General features: G+C 37.4%; 1 protein-coding gene across 8 annotated transcripts in view; it reads left to right on the forward strand.

Moving 5' to 3' along the window:
* The window catches only part of Grip1 (glutamate receptor interacting protein 1), a 607,772-nt gene that overhangs the window by 539,101 nt on the left and 51,365 nt on the right, over nucleotides 1–17,306 (forward strand). For all 8 annotated transcript variants that reach the window (XM_042699087.1, XM_042699081.1, XM_042699083.1 and 5 more), the window contains 3 exons: nucleotides 3,282–3,362; nucleotides 13,558–13,627; nucleotides 15,631–15,776. In XM_042699087.1, coding sequence (XP_042555021.1) covers nucleotides 3,282–3,362; nucleotides 13,558–13,627; nucleotides 15,631–15,776 — 297 coding nt within the window. The remainder of the gene's footprint in view (nucleotides 1–3,281; nucleotides 3,363–13,557; nucleotides 13,628–15,630; nucleotides 15,777–17,306) is intronic.

A 17,306-nucleotide genomic window follows, 5' to 3' on the forward strand; every position in this document is an offset into this window, starting at 1 on the left:
ATTTGCCTTGTTCAAATCTGTCTCCTTTTTTTTCTGTCTTTTGTTGTTGTTGTTATGCTGTTGGTCATGGGGCTTGAACTCAGGGCCTGGGCACTGTCCCATAGCACTTTAGCTCAGAGCTAGTGCTCTACTACTTTGAGTCATAACAATACTTCAGGTTTTCTGGTGGTTAATTGGAGATAAGAACCTCACAGACTTCCTTTCCTGGGCTGACTTTGAACCACAATTCTCAGATTCCAGCCTCCTGAGTAGCTAGGATTACAAGCATAAGCCACTGAAACCCAGCCTCTTCATTTTTAGTTTTTTAGTTTTCAGTTTTTTTTTTTTTTATGTCACTACTGATGCTTGAACTCAGGGCCTGAGCACTGTCCCTCAGCTTGTTTGCTCAAGGCTGGTGCTCTACCACTTGTGCCATAGTTCCCCCTCTGGCTTTTTGATGATTAATTGGAGATAAAAGTTTCTTGGACTCTTCTACCAGGGGCTGACTTCTGGCGGTGATCCTCAGTACTCAGCATCCTGAGTAGCTAGGATTATCTTTTAAATAACAGCCTACCATATCTAGCTACTTGAAGCTCTTACTTCAATTATGAAGTTGTTTTGTAGAGGAAATACAGCTTTGTCCTGGAAAGAACTCTCAGTGAAAATCCTACTGAATGTTGTTTACAATCATTACTGAAGCCTTCCCAGTGCTTTCCTCTGAGTCTGGGGCCGGGGGCGGGGGGGGGGGGGGGGCCGGGGAAGGGGGGCAGCTTAAACATTTACACTCCTCACGAGGGTGTCCAAACTGATAAATGATCATATGGTGGTTATCTTACTGGGCCAACAAAGAATGCTTGAGGCTGAAAAGCAGACCAACTGGAAAGAAGGAAACCTTTTTACCCAAATGTGTTTTTAATTATAGTATTAACAAAGATAAAAACAAAAACAGAGAAGTGCAAAATAATCATATGGGAGTCTAACAAAATCAACACCATTTGTTCCCTGAATTATATTTGCTACTCTAAATGGGTTGTTTTCCCAAATATTGGAACCTTTTCCTTTTGAACAGTATTTCTTTACAAAAATCCCAGATTAAATATGCCTTTGAGTTAACAGGCAAATAATTATAGCGTGAAAAAGTATCACACGTAAAATAAATCATACTGGCATTTAAGGATTAAAATGAAGCCCCTGTTGATTAAAGGCATTCATTAGTTGATATTTATTTAGTATTATAAATGCTTCAAATCTCCTGTAGTCAAAAGTGATCCATGACTGTTTACCAGGAAGTAATAACACCTCCTCTAATGTCATTGACAATGTTAATCTTGATCAACTTTCCCTGCCCTAAAAATTTATAAAAAGCCAAGGGTTACTTAGTAACTATTCTAGATCCATGTTTCTTGGCCTTTGTGATCCAAGACCTCGCTTGTATAAAGATAGCATCAGAAGCAAATGGTGTGTACACACACAGATGTACAAACACAAAAGTACAATACATCCCTCTCTCCCCTTTCACAGTTCTCTTTTTTCTGCCCCAATATATCAAAATCAACTGGTCTCTCCTTGCTGAAGGAAATGGATAATTTGGTCTCTCATGAGACCTCTTGGAAAATGGGAACAATATAAATTTACTCTGATTAGCTAAACAAATACATGTACATGGGTTCGATTCCTGACATATTAGCATTAGTTGAGGACAGCAGTTGAGGTATTACCTCTATCTGTCACACTGACCTGCTTACAGAGTTTAAAAGAGAGTGAACCAAGAAGAGGCAGGAGACCTAAAAGGAAAAGCCCAAACACAGAAGAGCAATTTGAGGGCTCTTCTTTACAGGTGGCTTTCTAGAAACCTAGAGGGCTGAGGGAAATCAAATTTTTACTGTGTTTTCTAGTTTAATGTTCTATGGTGAACATTCCTAATTGAAATATCAGATCTGAGTCTTGTAAAAAGTTTACCACCTACATTTCTCAAGGGAAAGGACAGGAGGCCAAGTAGAACACTTTAAGGCAGAACAAGGAGAGGCAGACTCTATTTCCCCATGAGCCTTAACTTTCACCTCTGTTATACAGAGACTCACAGTGTTTGAAACATGATAAACAATTGGACTAGGTGCCTGAGAGTCTAGTAACTCTACCCATATCCCATTCTTTGTGGTCTAGGTGGGAAGCTAGCCTTGAATCCAGTCTAATGAATTGGTAAGAGTAGTTTAGTTGGGCTGTCCTATAATTCTTCCTTGTGCTAATGTTTCCTTTACTCTTGATTGTCCCCATTACTCTTGATAACCATAACCTGTGAGAGACGATTGTAATCTTTAGCAAGTTAGTATAAGTTAGGTGCCTTTTCTTCTGAGGATATTTTCATTGACCACTAACTAAAGGTCTCCAGATTATAAAATGAATGTTAAGAGTACATGTAAGAATCTGTAGCAGTTGCTTGCATTCTCAGCTACCAGTCAAGACCTGTGAAATCAGCAGAGTTGTATGGAGCACCAAAAATCAGCCAGTGCATACTGGTTTCACTCTGTTGCTACAGTACTGGTTTATGTACTTCTATACTGGATGGTCAGTATCTGTGCCCACCTACAAGGACCCCTGATTATCTCTGGGACTTCCTTGAGCAACCCAGAATCCAGAAACCAAAAGTTTACTCTTATTTCAATTGAGGCCTCCAGGGCCTCAGCTCTGTAGTAAGTGTCTAGTATAGCTGGTCACTGTCAATACTGTTCTGGGTGTGAAACATTTTGAATATCATTCCTGCTTATACTCCTCTTATCATCAAATCATTGCTGACATTACACATTAAGGCCTCTCTTCCCTCATCTCCAATCAACAGCCATCACAGCAAATTGACATCTCTCCTGAAATATATTTCTCTAGCTGCCTTCTAACAAGTCAAGAGGAAAGAACTGTTGAATAGTAAAACTCTGGGAAATGATGGTTGTGAAGGAAGCACATAGCTTTAGCATGCCCATACATCCAGGGCTCCAGGCTTCATTTTCAGAAATACTGATGTCATAAATCTAGGATGATTTAGGAAATCAGTGTATTATATTTGCCGATTATACTCTGCTTGAGAAACACCAAACTGTGGCTGCACATCCTGCAGATGTGGGCAGAACATGTGTTCGTCATCAGGAGCTTGGTTTGCTAGGCTTTCATAGCCGATCACCTTGCTTCAACTTGCATCATGACTACTATGCTAGTGGTCATGAGACAAGTATTCCAGATACATTTTCATTGATTGGTGCTCCAGGCTTACTGGTATTTTATAAACACTTTTTTTTGTTTCAAAATTGCAGAATCTGTCATCCCAAGCAGTGGAACCTTTCACGTAAAGCTCCCTAAGAAGCACAACGTGGAACTTGGAATAACCATCAGCTGTAAGTAAAACTGGTCTCTTTGTAAATACACAATTTTTAAACAGAGTAGAAACTGTGTTGCAAATGCTTTCCAGGTACAAGGAATGCTCTTAAGGGTCCCTGCCCAGCTTCAGGGTCAGGTGCAGAGCTGTGTAGCCAGTCACTGAGATCTGAGGACTGTGGTTCAAGGCCAACACAGTCAGGAAAATCCAACAGACTCTTATCTCTAAAAATCCAGACGTAGAGGGGTTGCTCAAGTGGCAGAGCATCAGCTTTGAACACAAAAGCCAAGCAAGAATACAAAGCCCTGAATCTAGCCAAGCAGAAAAATATATATGGTTTCCCACACTTTAGTATACTATAGATTAACTCTCCTATTTAATGAATACAATAAAACAATACTCTAATGGAAAAATCACATTAACTGATTCCTAAGGCTGTCTTTCCATGTATCTGCTATATATCTGTAATCTATTTCACAAGACTAAAACAGTTTTGCTTACTAGGGTAAATTTCTGAATTCCTTCAAGGTACAGGTTATTCGGTTAACCAATCCAAAAGGAAAAGCAGAGTATATAAATGTGTTTAATTCTCTTCCTTCCTCAGGCTCTACTTTTATAACTACTTTGGTAAAACAACTTTGAAATTTTCATTACCAATGGACTTTTATAGAATGAGAATTGAGGGTTACTTTTGTGCTTTCAAAAGCCATAGACTTAAGTTTATCCATCAATGCAATAAAATGCATAAAGACCCAAAGAGATACAGCGGGCATGCCATGACACAAAGTAGTCCCTTCAAGAAAGAATGAGGGGGCTAGGTCAAAGCCTCCATGCACAGTGTTTATGACAATGACTCAAGAAGAAGTAAAAAGAATTTCAATTTGGCAGTACGAAATTGGACTGTCCAATTCAACTTAGATGAAATGAATTTACAACTAAGTAGCAATTTCGTTTATAGCTGATAAACCACACATACCTCCTGCACTAAAAAGCTGGTATTATCATAAGAATAAGAAAAGCGTATGTAGGAGGGTATATATTTCCCACCCCCACCCCAAAGTTGGCTACAGGGGGAACGAAGTCAAAAAACAAAGGATATTTTAGACACTCCAGGCAGATTTTTAGGTGCTACTAAAGTCATTTATGCCTTTAATTAGGTCCCTTGGCTCCTTTGAAAGTTAGCTGTGGAGCAAAGATGGCATGTCACTATTCTGTCAACAGCTGAAGCTGTTGGAGCACATCAGAATTTACCATTCTGAGATTCAAAGAGGCCTCTGCATTCCCCTTGTAACTTTAAGACTGTTTTCATTCATTCTATTCATTAACATTCTATTCACTGAGTCATTCAGAATGAACTATCACAGTAATGTCTCTTGGCACTGGACAGTGTTTAACCTTCCAGAGTACACAAAGACCCTGCTTCTGCTTTTGTTCTTCTACCTTCACTTGATAATATTCAGGGTATCTTAGCATGCCCTAACCCCTGCACTACATCCTTCAGTCCTTAGAGCTCTTTCCTAATGCAAGTGGGCATTCTGAAATCACCTCCTACTTGGAAGCTGTCACCACTGCACAGGTACTTCATTCTCAAACTTGGCCTTTCTTTTATTGCCTTACATAATAGACTTAAGAGTTGGTATAGATATATAATGTATTCAGTATCCATGGGAAAAAATATCTTGTGCTCTGGTTCTTTTAAAAGGTAGAGATTTAGATGCTTAATTTCTATAAGATGTTGCATGTGTGCACCACTACAAAATATTTGTTTGATTCACATATACAATCATTTAAAATCATGCTTTATGATGGCATTTCATATGCACTAAACATTTACTTCTGCGATAGTATTCCCAATAATGGCAACAATCCAAAATAAGAATGGCTTGTGTTTTAGCCAGTGCTAGGCAAATGCTATTCATGGTGCCTGAAATATAATGCTTCTCCTTGATGCAGAAGTAATGTATAGGTTTGTCACATACACTTGTCAGCTCTTTCAGAGCTACAGCTGCATTTACACAACTAATCATCATCATGCTGGATTCCTGTCTCCTTGTGGAAAATACTTGTATTTTGCCAGTCACAAAAGCAGAATTTGCTATAAGAAAACTTTTTTTTAAAAAAAGGCTATGCTCAGATTTTCATTGCTAAGATACTGAAGGCTCACAAAGTTCTAGGCACATAATAAGGCACTCATTTAATACCTGTACTTGTTGAGTGTCATTCAGTGAAAATTCTTTATCAGCAAATGATGTTATGCTAGCACTGTACCCTTCAGGAGATGAACTTTTAAGGGAGGTGATAAATGCAGATGTTTTGCAAATTCAGTAGGTAGGCAGAACATTACACTAGGTGATAGGCAAATTCATGTCCTCAAATTACAACTATTGGTTCTGTGTTTTACAGACCTAGATTTTTTGGCCTAGATCATTTCTTTCCATGTTTTTACAACAGCAACGAGATGATTTTGGTTAACAGACACACTCTATACCTACTGTCCCTTGGAAATAAAACAAAATGAGTGGACTCCTAATGCATGAATGTCCAATATGGGAATCACCATGTTGAGTATTCACTTGCAACTCCTACATGTAGAGCAGGAGATGCCTCTTTCCTCCGTTCCTTTTTCTCCCAACATCATTCTGTTTGACTAAAATAAATCTTGCTAAATTTTATAGGAAATAGGGCTGGGAAGGTGGCTCAGTGGTAGAGCGCTTGCCTTGCATGCATGAGGCCCTGGGTTCGATTCCTCAACACCACATAAGCAAAAAAGAAAAACCCGGAAGTGGCGCTGTGGCTCAAGTGGTAGAGTGCTAGCCTTGAGCTGAAGAGCTGAGGGACAGCGCCCTGGCCCAGAGTTCAGGCCCCACGACCAGACCCCAAAAAAAAAATTTATAGGAAATAAAATAAAAGGGCAATTGCATGGATTAAAGAAGGCTTAACTTGAGGAGGCAACAATGCTTGATAAGAAATGTACTCACTACCTTGCCCATGTAATTGTAACCCCTCTGTATGGTATTTTCACAATAAAAAAAAGAAGGCTTAACTTGAAAATGTTCAAGAGGGACAATTTAAAGCAAATAATGTCTCACTCCCTGATTATCTAGCCCTTTTTACCCCAGTTTCCTCATCTGTGTTGTGCATATTTCCTTCTGCATAGGACTTTGAAAAGATTAAATGAATTTATGTATGCAAAAGGCCTAGAATGCATTCTGAACCTAAAAGAATGTTAGTGTGATGAGCATTACTGACTTTCACACAGGGTCTTGTGAAATATTTTAAACACAGCTGTAGATGATAAAATCTATTGTCCAGAGCTAAGCACTGGTGTCTCATGCCTGTAATCCTAGCCTTTCAAGGCTGAGATCTGAAAGATCACAGTTGAAAGCTCATGGGGGCAGAAAATCTGTGAAACTCTGCCTCTAAAATAACCAGCAAAATGCAGGGCTGGATGCATGACTCAAGTAGTGGAATACCAGTCAAGTGAGCAAGCTGAGCAAATGAAAGGTCCTGAATTCAAACCCTGGTACCAAAAAAAATCTAGTGTTAACTATAGTCATCTCGCTTAAGAAAGACATCCAGGGAATCTCTTTTCAAACACAATGTTATTTACTGTAAATGTTATTTGCTGTAAATGTTATTTGCACTGCAGTATTATCTTCACTCTGCACAAAATCATTTTGTCTTCTTCACCTTGTGAAAAACCTCTGAGTACTAAGAAGTAATCCTCCATCATGGGAAGCGTACATATTATGAAAGCCATTAGGGTGCACTCTCTAGACCTAATTGCCTGAGAAATGAGCCCTTCTGATTTTGGAGATGGTGAACAGTTTTAGACTAATTTTCTCAGGTTCCTGATGAAACATTTGCAGTACATTAGCATCAGACATTAATTTATTGATATTATTGCTATAATATAGAGTGATTTATTATAGCAACTAAAGTGGAATGACCTAGCAGAAGGATTCAGTTGAAACAGGAAGCCACCTTCCGTGCCCTCACACTCACATTAGTCAGGAATCAGCTCTTCCAGGATAACCCCCTTGCCTTTCAAGTCAGAAAGTCCTAGTGTGTCTGAGTCACTTGGAGTCTTTTTTTTTTTTTTGGGGGGGGGAGGGTTGGTCCGGTCATGGGGCCTGAATTCTGGGCCTGGGCTCTGTCCCTCAGCTCTTCAGCTCAAGGCTAGTGCTCTACCACTTAAGCCACAGCGCCACTTCCGGCTTTTTTTTTCTTTTTGCTTATGTGGTGCTGAGGAATCGAACCCAGGGCCTCATGCATGCAAGGCAAGCGCTCTACCACTGAGCCACCTTCCCAGCCCCACTTGGAGTCTTTTTTTTACATTGGTGATGTCTTTGAATCTTTTATTTACAGGTATTGGTATCTACTATGTGTAGGGCATGGCACTGTGCAATTTATGTGTTTTCTTATTTAATTCTTATAGCATCTCTTTGGTATCTATCCCTATTTTACAGAGGACAGTACTCAGATGGGTAACCTCCAAAGAGCTAATAAAAGGAAAAGAGGGAGCTACACCCATTCTGCAGGCTTTATCACTCTTGCACTCAGCCCTGTCACCATCTGATTGATGAATCTTCCCAGATCCTATATCAGAAAAGCAAAAAGCATCATTTCATGAGTTCAGTTAATCTGTTGTCATTCTTTTGTAGTTGTGACTGAATTGTTTTCAGGAACAAAAGCTTGCTAATATACACACATATATAATAAATAAATATTAAGTATATAAAAATATATGATATATATATATTTAGAGAGTATAAATATATATGCTATATTTTTAGAAAGAGAGAGAACCAATGCTACTTTTATGACAAGCACAAAATATCTGTCACCCCCGATCTCCAAGTTTTTAGAGTACTTACAAAGTCAAGAATATTTACAAGGGTTTTTTTTTGCTAATCTTGCAATTAAAACTTTACTTACTATTCCATTGCAAATTAAACAACTTGTTTTACTTGCCATACGTCAAGTGTATGGCTACAATTCAATTAAAGCTGAAAGAGAGAGATAGTAAGAATCTCTCCAGTGTAGTTTAGAGACTTCATCAGATTCTTTGAGCCAAGTACAGTGACAGAAAACTAAGTTTGGCAAATGACTTTATTATAGAAAGTTCTTGGACTGTTTTGTGGATTCGCATTTAACTTGCTTTGAAATTCAGAACATTTCTTCAAATACAGAAAAAGTCATTCAGTACCAGTTGTCATTTTCTACATTGTCTGATAATTGTTTTCCTTCAGCAAGTATCCACTCTCTCTACTCTGATGTAGCACTTACATTCATAGGCAGAGTAATATGACAAAGAAAGAAGGGGATAGAAATTAAAAATGAAGGTAAGAAATTATCCTTATTTGTGGATACTGTGATCTTGTGCTTAAAACACCCTCAAGACTGCACCCAAAACTCTGGATCTGATAAATACTATCAAGATATAAATATCAACTCACAAAATGCATAGCTTTTCTATACATCAGTAACAAACTTGCTGAGAAAGAAATCAAGATAATTATCCTATTCACAATAGCCTCAGAAAATACCCAGGAATAAACTTAACTACAATAAAACCTATAAAACATTAATGATAGAAATTGAAGAAAATAATTCTAAAGATTTTCTATGTTCATGGATTAGCAAAATCAATATTATGAAATGACTACTACCAAAAGCAATCTACACATTCAGTGCAATTCCAACAAAATAGCAGTGGCATTCTTCAAAAAAAAAAAATAAGAAAGAAATCCTGAAATTCATATGTGTATACAATAGATCCTAAATGGCTAAAGCAATCTGGAGCAAAAAAAAAAAGCAATGCTGAGTGAATTATAATACCATAGTTCAAATTATACTAGAGAGCTATAGTAACATGAATAGCATGGTACTGGCACAGGACCAATGGAAAAGGAAAGAAGACTAGAAGTCCACACAGCTATAGCCATATGGTTACTGACAGTGTTTCCAAAAACATATATTGGAGAAAACAAGAGGACATAACAATCCTAAACATACATGCACTAAATGCTGGCACTCCCAACTTCATCAAATAAATACCAAATGACCTACAATCATACATAGATCCAGATATATTGAGTGTTGGCAACTTCAGCACACCATTATCACTTTTGGATAGATCATCTAGGTAAAAACTCAGCAAAGAAACCTCAGAGCTAAATAACTACATTGACCAGCTAAACCTGACACATGTCTACAGAATATTCTACCAGCAGTATCACATTATACATTCTTCTCAACAGTCCATGGAGCATTCTTCTAGGACCATATCCTAGGTAACAAATCAAGTATCTACAAATTCAAGGAAATCAAAGTTACCCCTATGCCCTGTCAGACCACAATGCTGATGCACATGCAGAAAACTGAAGCTAGATCCTTAACATATCACCTTGCACAAGCATTGATGCATAATGGGTCAAAGACCTCAATGTAAGACATGAAACCATGAAACTGTTACCAGAAGAAGTAGGAGAAACACTAGGGCTCCTTAGCACAGGGAGAAACTTTCTGAGTAAAGATCCAAAAAGAAAACAAATTAAAGAAAGACTTGATAAATGGGATTGCATCAAAAGTTTTTATGCAGGAATAGACATAGCCAATAAGCCACAAAGCCTATAGAATGGGAGATTTTTGCCAGCTATATATCAGGCATGAGCCTAATATCCAGAATATACACAGAGCTTAAAAACACAGCAAAGAGCAAACCACCCAATGACCTAAAGAAAGATTTCTCAGAAGAAAAAGTAAAAATGGCCAATAGATAAAAATGCTCAGTATCTCTGGCCATAAAGGAGATATAAATCAAAACAACACTGTGATTCCACCTCATCCCAGTTGACCATTATCAACAAAGCAAGCAATAATAGATACTGGTTACAGGTAGACCCATTGCAACAATGAGATGTACAAGTCGTTATATCGAAAAACGAACTTTACAACTTTCGTGGGGGGGGGAGGATTAGTTGGGGGGAGGGGAGGTGTATGGGAAGGGATGGGAAGGGGAAACAAAGAGGAGGCAATGATGCTTGATAAGAAATGTACTCGTTATCTTGCCCATGTAATTGTAACTCCTCTGTATGCTATTCTCACAATAAAAAAAATAATAGATACTGGTGAGGATGTGGTAAAAAAAAAAAAGGAACCCTTATTACCCTGTTGGTGGTATGGTAAGCTTGTTTGGTCTGGAAAGCAATAAGGAGATTCCTAAAAAAACTAAAATTTCCCTGTGACCTAGCAATTCCATTTCTGGTATTTATCCAAAAGATCACAAACTAGGTTACACTAAAGCCACCAGCACAACCATGTTCATTGCAGCACTATTCACCATAGTCAAAGCATGGAATCAGCCCTGATACCCATTAATGGATGAATGGATCAAAATGGAATTTTACTGATATTGTATCATTTTAAAAAAAACAAAATGGAAAGACTTGGAAAAAATTATAGTAAGTGAAGTATGTCAGGCCCAGAGAAACAAATGTTACATGACTTCATCCATATGTGGAAGCTAGAATTGTCCTATAAACCTTTAAAGAGGTTGGGTGCTTTGCAAGTGCTTACAAATGTATTAACTGAAATATGGTTGAGGCAAGAGAGAATTTAAATAGTGTAATTCCTTATAAAAGCCAAGTCAAAGCCCAACAAAATAAGCACTAGGAAATGGGTGCTTGCAAAATGTGGGGTGGGGCAAAGACAAGAGGAGTAGATGGAAGAAGATGAAAGGCAAGTGAGAATGTAAGGAAAGGGAAAAAGTAAGGGAAGAATGTGTCAGAAAGGGTGGGTCAGAATGTTGAAAGAATGACACATCATAAAGTGCTTTGTTAAATGGCAATATATATTCTCAAACATATACATAAATATATACATCATGTGTGTGTGTGTGTGTGTGTGTGTGTGTGTGTGTGTGTGTGTGCATGTGCGTGTGTGTGTGTGGCTTCTTCTACAAATGATTCTGGAAAAAAAAAAAAAGACTTAAACTAGGTTCCTTTCACCCTATACAAAGATCAATTAAAATATAAGATCTTGAACTTTGAAACTGCTACAGGAAGCCAGGGGAAACACATGAAGATAGAAAGGCAGTTAATAGAAGTTGTTGTTTAGAAGACAACAATGTTCTGATTAGGACTATAATAAATTAGAAACCAAGAATAAGAACTGACAAATGGGATTATATCAAATCGAAAATGCTCTGCACATCAAAGGAAACAATTGCAAGAATGAGGAGACAACCTAGAGAATGGAAGAAAATCTTGGCCAACTATTTATCTCATAAGTGATATATGTATGTATGTATGTATCTATCTATCCACATAGATATACACTCTATTCACAACAGTGTATTATTCACTCATAAAGAGGAATAAAATTATATAATTTTCAGGAAAATGGATGCATGCAACTAGATATCATGTTTACAAACCATTCCAGTGAAACATGTAATTTTTTAAGGCAAAGGAAACATTTGAGTCCTACGTAATAGTTTCTGCAATTTGACAAAATACTGTGCAAATTCACTGACAGATACTAGAGAAGTGAAACTTGTTGATAATAACAATGCTTGATAAGAAATGTACTCATTACATTGCTCATGTAACAGTAACACCTATGTACAGTATTTTCACAATAAAAAAACTTATGTTAAAAGTCTTTATTTTTGTGTCCTATGCCCCAGACCTGTTTACACTTTGGGAAATTGATAGGAGTAAAACTGTATACATTTCAATTTCTCTATAGAAATTATATCAGATCATTTAATGAAAGTTTAAATAACAAATTCAGTGCAATGATTGGAACGTTTCAGACAGTTTGATAACAACTAAAAATAATGATTAAAGTCTCTTTAACTAATTTAGATAGTAGGCCAGGTGTATATGTGTTTGCTTTTCTTTTAAATGTTGTATTGAAATATTGAACCATCTGTTATTGTGCATAAACATTTTCCTAGGATTCAAGTGGGATTATGGAATATAATATGGTTTTATGATTATTATGGGATGAGCAGACTGCTTGTGATAAAATCTTACTTTAGGGGCCTTTTAATGATGTCTATAAGGAAATCATTCCAGGCTTTAGTTTGGCAAAACATCTCTTCTCAGATCCAATGATTTTGTATTTTTTTCTTTTTACAAATGTTGGTCTGGCTAATTTTAAGTAGCAAACTCTTAAATTAGATGAAACTTTATCAAGTTTTGTACTTATACAGACTGTAATTCATTTTCTGAATTATGTCAGCTCATTTCTAATTGTTTTTCACTAATATCAAATGGCACTGTTTGTTGAAATGTTTGTCCACTGTCAGAATAATGCTTTATCTATGTTTAATAAATATTACCTGTCCATATTTAGAATATCAAAATATTAGCTAGCAATGGAATATTTATTAGTCAATCAAATGGAATAACTGCATCCCAGAACATTTCAGGACTTTCTAGGTATAAATTTGTGAGCAGAATTTAAAGACTTACAGTTCATGTGTCAAAAGGTTTTGTTTTTTTTTTGAAAAGAAGAACTTTCATGATTATACACTTTTCCTCCTGATACACTTAAGTGGCGCTGCATATTTTTATCAAGTGCACTACCTTGTCACTAGGAGGTAATGGCAGACGGAGTGGAAAGCAGGCTCATAATACCATCAAAGGGTTATCCAAACTTATTTTCATATTCTTCTGTTGAGATACCAACTCTGTTGGATTCCCCTCTTGATAATCACAGATTATTTAACAAATATAAAGCCAGGCACTGTTGGCTCAGGCCTGTAATCCTGTCTACTCAGGAGTCTGTGATCTGAAAATCACAGAAATCAGTCGAGTCAGGAAAAAGACCATGTGATTCTTGTCTCCAAAGAACCAGAAGTAGAGATGTAGTTCAAGTAGTAGAGTGTTAATCTTGAGCAAAAAAACTAACAGTGCCTAGACCCTGAGTTCAAGATCAAGTCCTAGCATAAAGAAAGAAAGAAGAAAGGAAGGAAGAAAGGAAGGACGGAAGGAAGGAAGGAAGGAGAGAAAGAAATGTGATGGATAGCTCCCCAATTGCTTTCCAACTGCAATTTTAAATGACTTTGATTTACTATTTAAGTTTATAAATACATTTATAAAAGTTTTGATTTACATACAAACTACTTGTAGTAAGTTAATATAAATAAGTGGGGATAGACAAGGCTGGTGATCCTGACTGTTCTGTTTTCATCATTTCAGCACCATCCAGTAGAAAACCAGGTGACCCCCTTGTCATTTCAGATATCAAGAAAGGGAGTGTGGCACACAGGTAAGGCAAATGTATTTCTTAGTATATTCCAAACTATTCCTTAAAGTAAGCAAAAATTATCTCAAGATAGATGTTGGTAATATATCATACCCTCTCTTCTCTCATTTTCCAGGCAGCCATTACTAGTCAGTCATATTTGTTATCCCTAGCAGCAATGATTATATAGATCTTTCCTTTCTCTTTATTTCTATTTATTACCTCAGAGCAGGCAATAATTAGCTGAAAATATTTTGAGGGTCTTTCCAGAATTCAGCTTGGATGCTTCTTCACCAATCATCTCCATCTTCTATTTTCTAGGAAAAACCCAGAAAGTAGGCCTAGTTGTAAGAAGTACCTCTCAAAAACACCATAGCGTATGGGGCAGTTTTTTTAGATGATTCTCTGTCCACTTTGGGGCAAGCAAAATTCTTGACTCTATGGTAATGTGAACGTCTACTATTTTGCTCCTATATATCATCAAAATAACGGAGTTGAAACTTTTTATTTCACACATAAAAATTCCTTTTTTACTGAAATAACTGAAATAGCACTGTTATTTCAATATTACTGAAAGTATTCAATATTTCAATTTACTGAAAATCTTACTGAAATAAGACTTTCCTTTTATTCTTCAACTTAGGACTTAAAGATCCCATCTGTTGAATTCACTAAAAAAAATATTTTAACAATCAAAATTAGGAATGGCATTGTATGAGTTGAGTCAGGTATAAACTCAAATATAAGCTCAGCTGCTATAAGAAGAAACATAAATATTTTGGATTAAGTTAAGACTGATGTTTGAAATTGGATGGATATAGGGGGCCATGCTCTGGGCCACAGCCACAAGGGTACATGCATTTGGCGGATGGAACAAGATGTACAACTTTTGCTATGTCCCTTTCTACCCGCTCCCATGTTAGAGCCGATCTTGGTGGGCATTTTCTGTCCTTAACTTCTCCTCTGACCTAAATGTTGTGAACAATGATACCAAATATCCAAAGCCTGACACATTTATGGCCTGATGGAAGAGCAGACTCCAGGGCAAAGCATGACACAATAAACCAATGATTAACTGTTTCAAAATGGTAATTTGTATGTGAGAATGCTCAAATGTAAAAAGAAAAGAAAAAAGGATGGAGGTCATTTGGCTGCCAGGAGGAAAGCATACAATCCAGGATGGGTTAGTCATCATACCTGTTTGCCAATCACCAACATTTCTTGGCTATCAATGGAAGGTAGGAGGCAGGAAGTGATGCTGAGAGTCTGGAACATTCGTTCTAAGGGTGACCCAGAACAAGGAAGGGAGAATGGATACGGGGAAAGATTGGCAGTCTCTATCACAGACATATGTAAAGGACAGCCTTGAAGTCATGTATCTAGTTTACACATATGAACACATGGATACTACATTCTAATTATTTTTCTGATTGTACTATTGACCTTAAAAACTTTCAACAAATCTACACGGGTCCAGGGCCAGCGTTATACTCTGAGTCACTTTCCAAGTAAGTACATCAGACTTCTCTACACATTTTCCTCCTAATCCAGCCACGGTGAGTGTTCATGTACAGGTGAAAATGACACAGATTCCAAAACTCAGTTCTCCACTAAGTCCATCTCACCTTGACTCCCCCCAACCCTCTCCTAGTATCCAGTTGCAAATGATCTAAAGTGATGTGACAATATGAAGGATTACAAGGACACTCCCATGTCTACTAATCCCTGTCTGTGATCTACCTTCCCAGGAACCTTAACCTGAAGGCTTAGATGGATGTCCTGGCTTAATTGAAGGAAACATAAGAAAAAGTGTTTTTAATGCTCTATAACTTAATGTCGCCACAGTCATCTCAAAAAAGACTGGGTAGGGACATAAAGGGATGTTTGTCAGCAAAACATGATTTGAAAATAGTTGAAGCACCTCTGTTTATCTAAAGATCACCATAAAGCTGCCTTATACTTAATGCCTTTTTAAAGGGCTGACTTAAGTACTCATGGGTCACTTGTTTCTGTGCACTTCCTAACAGAACTGGGACCCTGGAACTTGGGGATAAACTGCTTGCCATAGATAATATCCGGTTGGACAACTGTTCCATGGAAGATGCGGTCCAGATCCTCCAGCAGTGCGAAGACCTGGTGAAGCTCAAGATCCGCAAAGATGAAGATAATTCAGGTATCGATAGCATCCTTGCTGAAGTCTGATTTTCCTCACTGCCCTGATGGCAAACAGATTCTGATGTTTTACACACAACAGCTGGCTAGTGACATTGCAGAAAGGTTTTACATAGTTGAGTCTTCAAATTGGATATTGAGAGGGTAGAATGAATTTTAAATAAAAGGGCTTTTAGGGGAGATAATTAAGATTCTTTCATTATGAGTATGATCAGAATTATATTAACATAAATTTAAGGATGAAAACCAAATCACCACTGCCCTACCCTAATGCAGTAGAAGTCATTTTCATATTGTTGTTGATATCAATATCATATAATTATAATAATAGTGGAATTTGCATTTTAACTTTATATTTTAAATTTTACCATTTTACAGCTACCTAACATCTGTCTTTGTTATTTGTAATAGCTTCATTGCAGATAGTAGTATCATGGTATTTCTAATGTATAAATATCTTTATTTAAATTTGCAGTTTTTTTAATTGTTTCCTCATGAAATATTTCTAAAAGTATAATTGCAGAATCAGAATGTAAAGGAAACTTTTGAGGCATTTTTTTCTGATGCTTCCCAAAAGAACTCTGTCTATTTGGGGAGCAACATGGCCTCCAGTAATATGTGAATACAGTAGATGTGGAGCAATGATTCTGACGCTAGTGGTTTTAGGATCACCTGGGGAGCTTATGAAAACATAGATTCTAGGTGCTGTCCCCAGGTGTATGATGTGAGATTCTGCATTTCTAACAAACTTCCAGTGATGCAAAGAGCAAAACCTTTAGTACCCTGGCAAAAGAAGCCCTTTTATTTGGTTATAGTAGCAGTGTGAAGCTATCTCGGAAAGGTCAATTGATTGAAAGAGTTAGCTAACATCAGGAGATTATAGAAAGTGATAAATATCCAGATTCTAAATATTTAGTTTAAAATTTTTCTGATCTTATGGGTAAAGCCAATGCCTTTCCTGGTTCCAATGGCTTGTGTCCATCTCTAATGCAAAATCCTTTCAGTCTGTTTCAAGTGTCATCAAATCCTCTACAGTTTCAGCAGTGCTCAGAAGTCCAAGTTCAAAGTCTCCTAAAACTCATGGCAGGTTCTTAGCTGTGAGCCCCTGGGTGAAAATAAGTTCCATACATTTGAGATACAATGGCACAGAGTAAATACTTCTATTACAAAAATGAACAGGAGCATAAAAAGGAGGGATGGGACCAAAACCTAACAGGGAAAACAATAAATTCTCTTCACCTTCTGGGTTAGGTGAGTTCCAAAGGGCTTAACCCCTGCATCCTGCTCTGCTGTATTCTACAAGACCTTCCTCCTAGAGTGGCTTTGCTTGCTGTTGTGACCATCCATACAGATGGGCCATGTTCCTGACATTTTTAACTTCCTAGGATCTCTGTTGCAGCTTTGCCTTCACCCTCACAGCTTCATGTATCAATCACCCTCCTGTGCTGCTCATGGGGATTCTAACCCAGCCTTGCCTGTCCTGGTGAAAATCTCCATGCTCTCATAATGCTTGGGTTGTACCTGACTGCAA

This window comes from Dipodomys spectabilis, unplaced genomic scaffold (assembly GCF_019054845.1).
Source record: "Dipodomys spectabilis isolate Male_0828 unplaced genomic scaffold, ASM1905484v1 ptg000234l, whole genome shotgun sequence".
NCBI lineage: Eukaryota > Metazoa > Chordata > Mammalia > Rodentia > Heteromyidae > Dipodomys > Dipodomys spectabilis.